The sequence below is a fragment of the Phocoena sinus genome, chromosome 10, assembly GCF_008692025.1.
Source record: "Phocoena sinus isolate mPhoSin1 chromosome 10, mPhoSin1.pri, whole genome shotgun sequence".
In the NCBI taxonomy this organism is placed as follows: Eukaryota; Metazoa; Chordata; class Mammalia; order Artiodactyla; family Phocoenidae; genus Phocoena; species Phocoena sinus.
In genome coordinates, this window is record NC_045772.1 from 52,539,939 (window position 1) to 52,553,476 (window position 13,538).

Sequence of the window (13,538 nt, forward strand, 5' to 3'; positions counted from 1 at the left end):
TTTCTTTCTTAAAGAGGGCACCAATATAAAATAAGAAAGAAAATAACATTTTTGTTATTCTTGGAGAAAGAAAGAAGTTGGGCTATGTTCCTTTGCCTGGCAAGAGAAGAAAGAAATTTCTCAACCCCCTTTCTCCCCATCCTGCTTTTACCACAAACATCTCGCTTTCCCTGGATATTTTCAAGAGTTCTAGAAACACATTTTCCTGGCTTTTCCACCAGGTGGTATAGCACCAAAAAACTGACTATTATCAATAATAGATCCTTCTGACAACACTTCTCTTCCCATCTCTCTGAAGAAACGATAAATTTCACCTTTTACACCATATGGCAGAAGTGCCTACCTAATTCTTACAATCACCAGCGTAAAAAATGAAAAAAGGCTTATCTAACCTCAGGTAAAAGAAATGTTCTGTATTAAGAGTGCCTTGATTTAAATTTAACTCACAAATCTTATCAGGAATTTAACAGACTCACTCTAAATAAACCCAAATGCCCACAAAAATTCAATTAGAACACCTTCTCCAACTGGCAAATAAGTCCTCTAATAAGTCCTCTAACTCAGCACCCTGTATGTGTTATGTTAGAAGGGGAAATACACAGGCAATAAAGTTTCAGAACATACTTTGAAGCTCTTTAAGCAAAGGTCTAGGTCTTACTGTCCTGATTTTCAGCACAATCTTCAAAATACATATTGATGTCAAACCAATTCTAAATACTAAATAAGTAACATTAAATGAGTATAATATATATATATACTAGATGAATATTACATAAGTTAATGAGTGTAACATAGAAACACTGTGTGTATAAACCCTGAAAAAAATATTTTTACTTTTTTTTTAAAATAAATTTATTTATTTATTTTATTTCTTTTTGGCTGTGTTGGTTCTTCGTTGCTGCACGCGGGCTTTCTCTGGTTGTGGCGAGCGGGAGCTACTCTTCGTTGTGGTGTGTGGGTTTCTTGTTGCGGAGCACGGGCTCTAGGCGTGCGGGCTTCAGTAGTTGTGGCACGTGGGCTCAGTAGTTGTGGCTCACGGGCGTAGTTGCTCCGCAGCATGTGGGATCTTCCTGGACCAGGGCTCGAACTCATGTCCCCCCTGCATTGGCAGGTGGATTCTTAACCACTGCGCCACCTATTTTTACTTTTTTTTTTTTTTTTTTTTTGCAGTATGCGGGCCTCTCACTGCAGTGGCCCCTCCCGTTGCGGAGCACAGGCTCCGGACGCGCAGGCTCAGCGGCCATGGCTCACAGGCCCAGCCGCTCCGTGGCATGCGGGATCCTCCCGGACCGGGGCACGAACCGGTATCCCCTGCATCGGCAGGCGGACTGTCAACCACTGCGCCACCAGGGAAGCCCTATTTTTACTTTTAAAGCGTTTTCATACAAGTTCAACCTGGATACTTCGTCCCTTGTCAAGGAGCATCTCACACCTGGAGAATTCAGGACCAGCTAGTTTTTTGGAGATACTAGTCACCTCCGGAATAGACTTCAAACTACCACAACCATCTCTGACGATCTCTATTCCAAGTGTCAAATGATGACAGCAAGAAAGTAGAGAAAGGAAAGAAAGGGGAGGTCAAGAAAGAAAGAGAAAAGCAAACTGAAAAAAGAACAAGGAAATGCAATCCTTCTACGAGTGATTGGAGGGCGGTTATTTCTGACTTCGAAACCTCACAGCAAACTCCTGTCCTTAAAATACACTCCACTAAAAATAAGATTTCACTTGCTATGGACCGAATGTTTCTGCCCCACCCCTGCCCAGTTCACATGATGAAGCCCTAATGTGACAGGATTTGGGATGCGGGGCCTTTGGGAGGTAACCAAGTCTTGAGGGTGCCCCCCACACAATGGGATGAGTGTCCTCTTAAGTGGGAAAGAGGCAGCCCTTTCTCTGGGTGAGGACACTGCCAGAAGTCAGCTGTCTGCAAGCCAGGAAAGGGCCCTCATCAGAACCCGACATGCTGGCACCCAGATCTCAGACTTGTAGCCTCTAGAACTGTCAGAAACACATACTTGTTGAAGTCACCTAGCTTGCGGCATTCGTTATAGCAGCCTCGGGTTAAAGTGACTAGTAAATAGTATGCCTGTAAGCCTTAGAAACAATAAAGAACAGAGACCTACTGAACCAGAACTTCACTTGGGGTTAACTGCTACTGAATAAGGGTATCCGACTTCACTCTTGCCCTTCCCTCTCCCCTCTCCCCCCTTCTTCTGGTTTGGAAGTTAAGAGGTTCAAAAAACTTCCGAATCGTAACAAGAAATTTGACCTCATAAAGTGGTTAAATAAACTTTAGAAGTCTGGCAAAGAAACCCTGACACATTACTCCGTCCTCACCCCTCCCAGAAGGCATCACCCGGCCCTGAACGATTTTCCTTGCTTCTAGTCTCTAGAAGTAAGTCTGATGGCGATGTCTGGAGCGCGCCTACTGTTTTTTAAGAGCAACCAATTTGTTCCGGTCCAGCCTTCTCTCATCTGATAGGAGCACGTCAGGGTTGGCAGGGCTTCCTTGGTGTGGCTCCCAGGGCCAGGAGGCCGCGGGTTTCAAGCGCCCGACTTCGAAGTCTGCCCAAGTGTCCTGTTTCGGGGTAACCTCCCTGACACTGTCACGGTCGGCGAAACCGGCCCAAGTCTTCCCATCTTCTCCCAAGTCATGCTTCCCACACTGCACGCTTCCTCCAAAAAAGGAAGAAACCAGCGGAAGGCTCAGCTCTCGCCGGCCGATCCTACCTAGCACCGGAACTTGTTTGCAAAACATTCGAGGCACCTATACAATTGACTTTACTGGAACCGCACAACCTTGACTCCCGCTACCAAGATTTAATGAACGCCTGCTCTGGTCTGGCCAGGCGTTCCTCTCAGCGCTCCCCCACCGATACCGCCACGAGAGGCGCCTGGACCGGGAAGGCAGGGGAGGCCAGGTCCCCACGTCCTCTCCCGGGTGTTACACGGCCCCCAGGCCACTCCAGGGGCCACAGGCCAGGGAACGGACTAATAGTGGGGGCCGGCGTGAGGCCCGCGAGGGGGCGAAGGGCGTCCCCAGGCGCAGGGGAAAAGCGGGGAGTGGCCGGCGGACGCCTCCTGGCTCTCAGAACTGCCCCCCCCAGCCGCCGGCCGCCGGAGGCAGAGCAACAGAGGCCATCTGCCGCAGCAGGCGGGAGCGGGCCCTCCGCCTCCCCGCCCTCCCTCCGGCTTCCCTCCCCAGGGAGCCCCGCGCACGCCCGCACGAGCAAGCTCAAGGCACTACCCCGGCATCCGGAAAGACAGAAACCCCTTCTCGGAGGTCTCCTCCGTCTCCTCCTCCTCCCTCGCGAGCATCCCCCCGCGCGCCCCGCGGAGACCCGTGGACTTGGGGGTCCCGCCGCGCCGGGACTCCCCGGGAGCGACCGAGCGCCGGCTACTGCGCCTACCGGGCACGCCACTCACTTGCTGGCCGGCGCGGGGCTTGCCCTGGGGCGCTCTCCTGAAGAAGGAGGTCCTGGCGGTGAAGAAGAAGTCCTCGGCGTCCTCCTCCAGGCTGCTGTAGCCGCTGCTCATGCTGCTGGTCCCGTCGCGCGCGGGCCGCCTCCCCGGGGAGCTGGCGGCCAGGCAGGGGGTGTCGCGCCCGCCCGCCCCGCGAGGTTCCCGGCGCGCGGCCCCGAGCCGCCGGCGGGCCGTCCTGCTGCAGCTGCGGCCGCCGCTCAATTCGGCCGTCCGCGCCCCGCCTGCCGCCTCCCGGCTTCCCGGCCCGATTCTGGGCGCGGCTGGGGCCCTGAAGCTCCCTGCGACCCCGCCCCTGGGGCCCCGCCCCGAAAGGCCCGGGACGCTCCGCACGCGGCTTGGGCACTCCCAGCGCGGCCGCAGTTGGGGGCGGTGCAGCCGGCTTGTTCCAGGCGTGCTGCTCTTCCCTAGCTGTATTTGGGGAACCCCGGGAGCCCCGCCACGATGGCTGCGTCTGTGCTCCCGGCCGCTCCCTCAGCCTCCCGGATCCTGCCAATTCCTCTGAGATCAGTCCACCAGCCCCACGCCCGGCTAACTCGGGTTTGGGGGAGGGCCCAAGCAGAGCAGGGAAATTTCTCCGCTGTCCCCGCACTGCTCGCCCCTTTTCGGGGTCCAGCTGGTGGCAGTGGAGATTGCCCGGCCGAGGGACCCTCCCCACAAGACCCTCAGGCGCCCCGCAGCCGTTTCGCCCCGTCCTGAATTCCGGCAACTCGGCCCTCCAGGAGGGTTAAAAGTTAGCTGAGACGAATGGGGAGGTAACGACTGGCTTGAGTTTATTCAAATGAAAACATCCTTTCCGGAAATTCAGTTGAGCTTCGGTCTTTCCCTCTCGCCCTTCTTTCTAGTGTGGGTTCATTCCCAGATAAGGACCGCCAAGGTCATTATGATCTTTGAGGCCACTTGGTGCGAAGGGGGGTGAATTAGTTCTGCAGTTCGAGTATGTATTAATTAAACGTGCTTTTTAAATGTCCCCTTCCACAATCCTCTTTAAACCTACAAGGCATGATTTCAGCGTTGGGGTGAAGGGTTCAGGGAACTCTATTCACCCTCCAAAAAAAAAAAAAAAAAAAAAAATCCCTATTTTCTGAATCCTTTCTGTCAGCCAATCCTCTTTTAAAATGCAAATTTTTCCTCCAAGCCACCTGTGGATGTTAGTCATTTACACCTTGGTGTTATTGAATTGATTTAAATCACACTAATTTCCTTGCAGAGATCCTGACCGAAAGGTTGTTTTGAAGTTTCAGCCCTGCTAGAGTAAGCCGACTTTAGGAGAGGTTTCTTAGGAGGGGAAGAGACGGGTTAGAAAAAAATTTTTCAGCCATTATAGCTAAACTTTCTTGCACTATCTCCTTTAGTCCTCAAAACAACTCTATAAGGTAGTTAGGACTATTTTATGCTCATTTTACACCTAGAGCAGCTGAGGCTTAAAGAAAGGAAGGGAGCTGAAAGGTGGCAGGGCTGGGATCATTATGATCTAAAGATCTTCAGATACCCTTCTAGGTCCTCTGCTTGGTCCGTGTCAGCCATGGTCGCTTGTGGACTAGCTGGGAGGGACAGCTGGCCCAGAGATGAGAAGGAGAGAATTGGCTCTTGAGTCATCCTATTTCAGGCAGAAAGAAGGCTTGCATACCTGCCCTATCTTCCTTCTGGCTTACATCCAGTTTGCAAAGTTGTCTATTAACCCAAGGGATTCACAGCAACCCCAGGAGGCAGGCCTTGGAGTTACAGCCCATTTTAAAGATGCTGCAACATTAAAGCCTTCCCAGCCACACAGCTACTGAATAATTAGAAACCAGGAATTCTAATTCTATATTGTTTCACCCAGTCTAAGCTGATCCCTATGTATGCCATGTACATAACCTAATGTAAGGGAATGAGATGATATACTTACTTTATGATAGATTTTTGTCATTTGGTTTCCATTATTTCATTAACATAATCCTCATTAAATACTCCAATTTAAGAGTCATGTGTATGTTAAAGAATTTAAACCACTTGTTTTACTGTGAATGGAAAGAAGGAAATAACCCCACACAGAACAAATTATTTTACGCAGTTTCTGAATACTTTGAAGAAACATATTAAAAGAAAAAATACATTAAAGTGCTTTGTGATCCACCATACCATAAATAGGACTTTTTCCTGGTAGTGTTTTTAAGTTCCAAAGGACAGAATTAATTTTTATACCTGTCAGCACACCATTAGAATCAGGTGTAACAAAAAGGCATAATTGAATAATGAAGTAGAAGCACTGCTTTAAACAACAAAAAGCAATAAATAAATAAAGGAAGGAAGGAAGAATTGGCATTCTGTTTCCTAAATCAGCATAGTAATCACATATCTATATTTTTCTCATAGTATTTTTTTTTTTAAACACTTGGGCAAACTTTAGTACCTTTTTTTTTTTTTGGCCACACCACGTGTCTTATGGGGTCTTAGTTCCCTGACCAGGTATTGAATCTGGTCCCTAGGCAGTGAGAGCGTGGAGTCCTAACCACTGGACAGCCAGGCAGTTCCCCTGGTAGTATTCTTGATAAAAAAATATTATGAATTTAAAACTTGGTTCATAAAATTAGTATTTGGGGCTTCCCTGGTGACGCAGTGGTTGAGAGTCCGCCTGCCGATGCAGGGCACACGGGTTCATGCCCGGGTCCGGGAAGATCCCACATGCTGTGGAGCGGCTAGGCCGGTGAGCCATGGCCGCTGGTCCTGCGCGTCCGGAGCCTGTGCTCCGCAACGGGAGAGGCCACAACAGTGAGAGGCCCATGTAGCGCAAAAAAAAAAAATATTAATATTTGTCTGTAAAAATTCAAAATGTCGGACTTCCCTGGTGGCGCAGTGGTTGAGAATCCGCCTGCAGATGCAGGGGACACGGGTTCGTGCCCCGGTCCGGGAAGATCCCACATGCCGCGGAGCGGCTGGGCCCGTGAGCCATGGCCGCTGAGCCTGCGCGTCCGGAGCCTGTGCTCCACAACGGGAGAGGCCATAACAGTGAGAGGCCCGCGTACCGCAAAAAAAAAAGAATTCAGGGACTTCCCTGGTGGCGCAGTGGTTGAGAATCTGCCTGCCAATGCAGGGGACACGGGTTCGAGACCTGGTCTGGGAAGATCCCACGTGCCACGGAGCAACTGGGCCCGTGAGCCATAACTACTGAGCCTGCGCGTCTGGAGCCTGTGCTCCGCAACAAGAGAGGCCGTGATAGTGAGAGGCCCGCGCACCACGATGAAGAGTGGCCCCCGCTCGCCGCAACTAGAGAAAGCCCTCGCACAGAAACGAAGACCCAACACAGCCAAAAATAAATAAATAAATAAAATTTAAAAAAAAAAATTCAAAATGTCAGATTAAGCATTTTTTTTTTTTTTTTTTGCGGTACGCGGGCCTCTCCTGTTGCGGAGCACAGGCTCCGGACGCGCAGGCTCAGCGGCCATGACTCACGGGCCCGGCCGCTCCGCGGCATGTGGGATCTTCCCGGACCGGGCCACAAACCCGCGTCCCCTGCGTCGGCAGGCAGACTCTCAACCACTGCGCCACCAGGGAAGCCCAGATTAAGCATTTTTAACATTTAAAATTCAGGGAAGGGGATGGAATAACTAAAATGTGTGCAACCAAGTTCAGCTGAATGGACTTACTGTCAAATACACAGGAGAATTTGTAAGAAGAGGCTTTAGTAACAGTTATAACCCTTTTTGCTCACCAAATAAACCACCCAGGAGAAAAATAATCCTATAAATGTGATTATAAATCACGAAGTTTAAATCAGATTCTTTAAGTACTATATATCCACAAATAGTAGAAACTCAAATATCAATATAATAAATGTAGAAAAAAATTTAGACACAGCTCACCCTTTGACTAAATATATTTAGAGGTAAAATTTTTCTTTTGTCAACTTGTCCTAATAAAACACAAGATCACAGAGGAAAAGACTTCTAGGTTTGACTATGTAAAATTTTTAATATTTTAACACACATAATGGCAAAAGACAGGGAAAAACTGGGGGAAATATTTTGTGCATAACTGTATCCTTAAAATACAAAGAGCTCATATAAATCAATTAGAATTTCAACACCTAATGAAAAAATAAGCAAGGGACATTACAATCAGTTTATAAAAGGAGAAATAGGGACTTCCCTGATGGTGCAGTGGTTGAGACTGTGTTCCCAATACAGGGGGACCGGCTTTGATCCCTGGTCAGGGAACTAGATCCCACATGCATGCCGCAACTAAGAGTTTGCATGCCACAACTAAGGAGGCTGCCTGCTGCAACTAAGACCCAGTGCAACCAAATAAATAAATATTTTTTAAAGTATATAAAAACTATTTTAAAAAGGAGAAATAGAAATACCTTATCAGTCACTTATAAATTAAAACATCCATTCAGTCAACAAATATTTATTGAGCACATGCTATCTGCCAAACACTAATTTCAGCACAGGATATATCACCGGACAAAAGAGACAAAAATCTTTGTTTTAGGAGAGCATGTATTTTAGTGAAGGTTAGAGGGAGATAGGCAAAATGAATAATGAAATTATATAATATGTCAGAAGGTAATAAGTACTCTCACGTAAAAATTATGGAAGAAGAAAAAAATTATGGAAGAAAGATGAAGAATGTTTTAAATAGACTGGTTGTTGACACTTGCACCAAAAAGGTCACTTTTCAGCAAAGATATAGGAGGTAAGGAGCTAGCCATGCAGATATCCTTGGGGAAAATATTTCAGGCAGACGACAGCAAGTGCAAAGGCCCTGAGGCAGGAGTGCATTGGCATGTTTGAATAAGAGCAGAGAAGTCAGTGTGTCTGACATGGGTGAGTGGAAGAGTTATAGGAATTGCGATACAAAAGGCTACAGGGACAGAAAGGTTACTGTTCCTATAGTACCTTGAAAACAATTACAGGGACTTTGATTTTGCTTTTTACTCTGAGATGAGAAACCACTGGAGGTTTTGAGCAGAGGAATGACATGATTTGACTTACCTTTTTAAAGGAATCCTTTGGTCGCTGGGCAGAAAATAAACTGTTAAGGCTTATGAAAACTCAAGCAAATGAAAACAACAAGGTACATTTTTCATTCATGAGATTAGCAAGTATTTTTTAAAACAGGTCATGAAACAGCATGTATGCTATGACTACATTTGTGTAACCATAATTGTAGGTGATATTCTTAAGTTATACTAAAAAGTGAGGTAATTTATCTGGGAGATTTATAATAAAGGTCACATTGACAGACAACTGTTGCTTTGATACCTTTGTCCTAGGGAAGAAGCGTGGCCTCAGAGGTTAGGCAGGCCTGAATTTGAATAACACTGTCACTTACTCTTGTGTGATCTTTAATAATTTAATTAGCTTCTCTGCCTCAGGTTCATCATGAGTAAAATGGAAATAACAATGTCCCTGTTTTAGCTCCTTTAGTTTACTTTAAGGATTAAACAAGAGAACCCATGAAAAGCCCTAAGCATAAAATAAGGCCAAGCAAATATTAGTCTTTCTTGACCTAAATATTAGACCCTGTTACATACTCAATATCCACTACTCACTTCCTTGTTAACCAAACAAGGACTTTAGTTCAAGAATCCTCCCTTCCCAGGGAAGGTGATCCAATCCCAGCTTGGGAGAAAAGCCTGATTTTTCAGTCAGTTGTGGTGTCCCATGGCCCTTGCCAGGGATCCCTTTAGGTGCGAGCAGGTCTCCTACAGACCTGGCCATTGAGACTTTGAGACCTGAGGGAACGTCAGCTGGGTGTCCTTTGGGAAATTTTTCCTCACCTTGAAAAGCGACTCACCAAATAAGGCTGTCTTCCACTGGATCTTGTCATGCCTAAGTGTGGTTCCCGGGAATTCTGTAGCCATTTTGTAGACAAAACTGAGAGGCTAAAGATGGCAAAGCAGAATGATGCAAAGAACTGGCATGGGTCCTTGAATTAACCAACTTTGAAGATGCCCTAATTAGGACTCCTTGTTATGTGAGATAATATATTTTTTTAAACTGTTTAGCCAGTTGAGTCAGCCCATATTATCTTGAGATAGTCCCATCATATCATTTTCTTTTTTTTCCTGCTGGAAAGTCCCTCTCATCATGTTTCTGCCAAGTTCTGTTCTCCTTGACATTGGAGAGAATCAGTAGAGACACAGAGAGAATCAGAAGTAAGATTTTCAAAATGATACACTGTTCCCCTGAAAATAATTTAGAAAGGTCATTCTCTCACATTGAAACAAACAGAACGCATCCAAAGGGATTGGTCTTTAAAATGGCTTTACGGACTTCCCCGGTAGTCCAGTGGTTAAGACTCCGTGCTCCCAGTGCAGGGACACGGTTTCAATCCCTGGTTGGGGAACTAAGATCCTGCATGCTGCATGGTGTGGCCTAAAATAATAATAAAAAAAAAATTTTTTTTAAATAAAATGGCTTTAAAAAAGGAAACGAGACATGCTAAAATTTCTCTCAAAAATTCCATGATGCTCAGACTTAAAGATGATGGCAGTTCATCATCGCTTCAGGGCTGATACTTAGAGGAGATGCACCAGGGTAGCTACACTAGTACAATCAGTAACTCTTCTGTCTCAACACAAACAGGGACTGTGGCATCAACCATCACCCTTGTTACATCCATTTTGTTCATGACCACAGAAATAAACAATATAATATCTGGAAGGCTGTGTGTTTGGTGGTTAACTATATGGGCTTGGAAATCAGACTGCCTGTGTTGAAATGCAGGCCAAGATGGTGTAACCGACAGCATATTGTCTAACTTGGTTAACCTTCCATTCCATATCTGGAAAATGGGGGATAACAGTACTTATCTTGAAGAGTTCTTACAGGGAATAAATAAAATGAGGCTCATAATACACTGTGCCTGGCACATAAAAACAACTCAATTAATGTTAGCTAATATGATTACAGGTAAGGCTAATATGTCCATGTTTGGACACATCCCCAGTACACAAGAAAATGATACACTACCTATGAACCTGGAGGTTACCCAGGTGTATAGGACAAGATGAAGGAAAAAACAAACGGTCTTTCCCATCGCTAGATTTGCTAATCCAACCTAACTAGGACCTACTAGAATGAGCCAAAATATTTTACACAAAGGATACTACCTGGCATGATTATTCCCAAATTAACCCCATAGTTTGGTGTCTGTGTCCAAGTAGATTTCATCTTGGGCTTCTGCATTTCCTCATTACTCTGATAAGAACTGGCCAAGGGAAAGCACATAGCTGATGAAAAAGTCCTTTATCATTATGATACTTTATCATGTTACCTTCTTTCTGGGACCCTCAAAGCCCTTGAGTTAACACGAACTCTCAAGTGATAATTACTTGTCTCCATTAAAAGATAAACAAGACAGATGAGAAGGCTTTCCTTCAGAAGAAGAATGGGAAGCAATCTCTAACTGTAGCTGTGGCATTTTATGTATTTAAAAAGGAAAAGAGAAAAGAAAATATGTTAAAATGTTAATAAATATTTTATATAGGTATTGAAAAGAGATTTTTTATGGTATTTTCTGTATTTTTTGTATGCCTGGAATATTTCTTAATTTTAAAATCAAAAGGAAACTAAAACTGCGACTTTTTAATCAATTACATTTTAACACTACAAGGAACTTCATCCATGGATTATAGAATAAGTGGAGGGGGCCTCAGCCCTAAAACATCTGAAGACTCACTATTTTGTGAAAAATGTTTTATTTTAAAGAGGCAATAACTACTAGAATAGTTTCCATAAGGCCCAGATGGATAAAAATCTAATATGATCTTGGTTTAGGCACTCTGGGTATTTGCGATGGTGGTAAATAAGAGAAAATTATGAAGACAGGAGAAAAAACATTTAGCACTTCAATGCCTACACATGTCTTTTCTCATGCAAATCTCAACAGAAAACAAGCAAAAATACCGCAGAGTAAAAATTAGTTTAAGACTGAAAAACCAAATATAGCAAAAATAAAATTTTGTTTGCTATAGCTTCATAAATTGTAAAAACCCAACAACACACAAAACCAGCACTGGGGTCTAAGACATTCATTGGTATTTCCCACTTACCATTAACTACATATGGGTCAGTTGAGAATTTTGATAAGCCAAGCTAAAAAGATGGACCTATACATGGACCTATGAAAATTCTAGAATGAAAACTCTAGTTGCCCTCAAATGAGCAAAAAGAACCCAAAACCCCAAACGAAACGTTAAAAACATCATTTTGAATCATTTTGGCAAAGATACTTCCAGAGGGCATTTGAAACTAAAACTTAATTAGGTGAGTTGTTCCTCAAATAGTTGGGAATTTTACTGAGTAAACATACTTTGTTTGCCTTCATTAAAGTACTAGCTTAGTCACGTTCAGTGAAAGAAATCCTACAGGAAAAAACCTGAAGCAATTGGTATCTTGTTTTTTAATTCCTAAGATATTATTACCGTAGAGGATCACTCAGACAAGGCAAAAATAAATATAGATAAACAACAAGGACCTACTGTATAGCACAGGAAACTATATGCAATATCTTATAATAATCTATAATGGAAAAGAATCTGAAAAATTATATATGTATATGAATCACTTTTCTGTACACCGGAAACTAATACAACATTGTAAATCAACTGTACTTCATTAAAAATAAATAAATAAATAAAATTCACTGAACATTTATTTAGCTTTTACTATGTGCCAGGCACTATTCTGAGTGCTTGGTCTGTATTAACTCATTTAATCCCCCAAAGCCCCATCCTTATCCCCTGATGCAAAAGAAGCATGGAGTAACTGTAACAGCTACCCTGGATGAAACAGTCTTAGCTCCTATGTTTGCCCTCCTTACCACTGTACTACATTGCCTTTGGGACTTAACCAACCTACTCAGACTGCCTCAGAGAAAAACCAGGTTTCTGCCAGCCGGAATGATTTGCAGGTAATTGATTTGAAATGCGTTATAACAGAATGTATTTGTGTGAAACATATTTGCTATCTGAAGTTTTTAAATGAGAGAAGTGATTATTCTTATTCAATTGGCTGGGACTTCGAAGTTTCCAATATTTATTTTGACCAGTCCTTCCAACTAATTTAAGTCCCCACCCTACCCCGACACTTCTGCCAAGGGCTTTTAGCTCCAGATCTTTTATCTTGAATACAGGTAGGGAGAACCTGCACCCATTCCGCCATGGAATAGTCACCATTATTATGGCCCATTCACACGGGCATCATCTCTTGCAGGGGCCTCTAAAACCAGAGCTGTGACTGGGAGATTTAAAAAGAAGGAGTCACGGGCTTCCCTCGTGGCGCAGTGGTTGAGAGTCCGCCTGCAGATGCAGGGGACACGGGTTCGTGCCCCGGTCCGGGAAGATCCCACATGCCACGGAGCGGCTGGGCCCATGAGCCATGGCCGCTGGGCCTGCGCGTCTGGAGTCTGTGCTCCGCAACGGGAGAGGCCACAACAGTGAGAAGCCCGCATACCAAAAAAAAAAAAAAAAAAAAAAAGTCACTATCCATTGCTGAGCCTACTTGTCAAGCGATGTTCTCTCCACAGACATGTTCATTTTATAACCTGTGAAGAATAAAAGGACATTTTCTGCAATTTTTGCTTAAAATGTAACTAATCTCAAGGGGCTGGGAGGTGGAGGGAAGAATGGAGAATTGGGAGAGTTCTGTGGTGAAGGGGTTCAGAGCAAGCTTCCCCAAAATGTGCCACTTTGGCATGTGGATTATTTTGAGCTAAAGGCAGTCAAAACCCTGCAGGCTCAAGAGAAATGTCTGCCTCTGCCTTAACTAGCTAGAAGAATTTAAATTGGGGGTCTTTCCCGGAATGATAATTATTACCAGAGATAAATTTATCTGCGTTACCTATCTGCATGGCAGGGCAAACATCTGATTACCAAACGTCTGCTCTTCCTCTTTTTTTTAATTTTTATCTTTATTTAAAAAAAATTTTTTTTTTTGCTCTTCTTCTTGTCTTGTGAATTGCCCTCCTCCCCGGTGAAGACCCAGGCCCCTTTCCCATTCCTTAGCTCAGGATGGCATCTATACCTCATTTTAGCCTTCTGTCTTCGAACTTCCCATACATATGAA

At 44.6% G+C, this 13,538-nt stretch overlaps 1 protein-coding gene across 9 annotated transcripts in view; it reads right to left on the reverse strand.

Annotated features, from left to right (window-relative positions):
- The window catches only part of RASSF3 (Ras association domain family member 3), a 108,873-nt gene extending 104,577 nt beyond the window's left edge, over positions 1–4,296 (reverse strand). For 5 of the 9 annotated variants that reach the window (XR_004351634.1, XR_004351637.1, XR_004351636.1 and 2 more), the window contains exon 1: positions 3,427–4,292. Coding sequence is in view for 3 of the 9 variants with exons in the window: in XM_032644304.1 (XP_032500195.1) it covers positions 3,427–3,537 (111 nt within the window). In the remaining 6 variants the exon portion in view is untranslated. Of the gene's footprint in view, positions 1–3,410 lie in introns of all 9 variants that reach the window. The other 4 variants (XR_004351633.1, XM_032644305.1, XM_032644308.1 and 1 more) reach the window with 4 other exon arrangements.
- Positions 4,297–13,538: the final 9,242 nt, after the last annotated feature.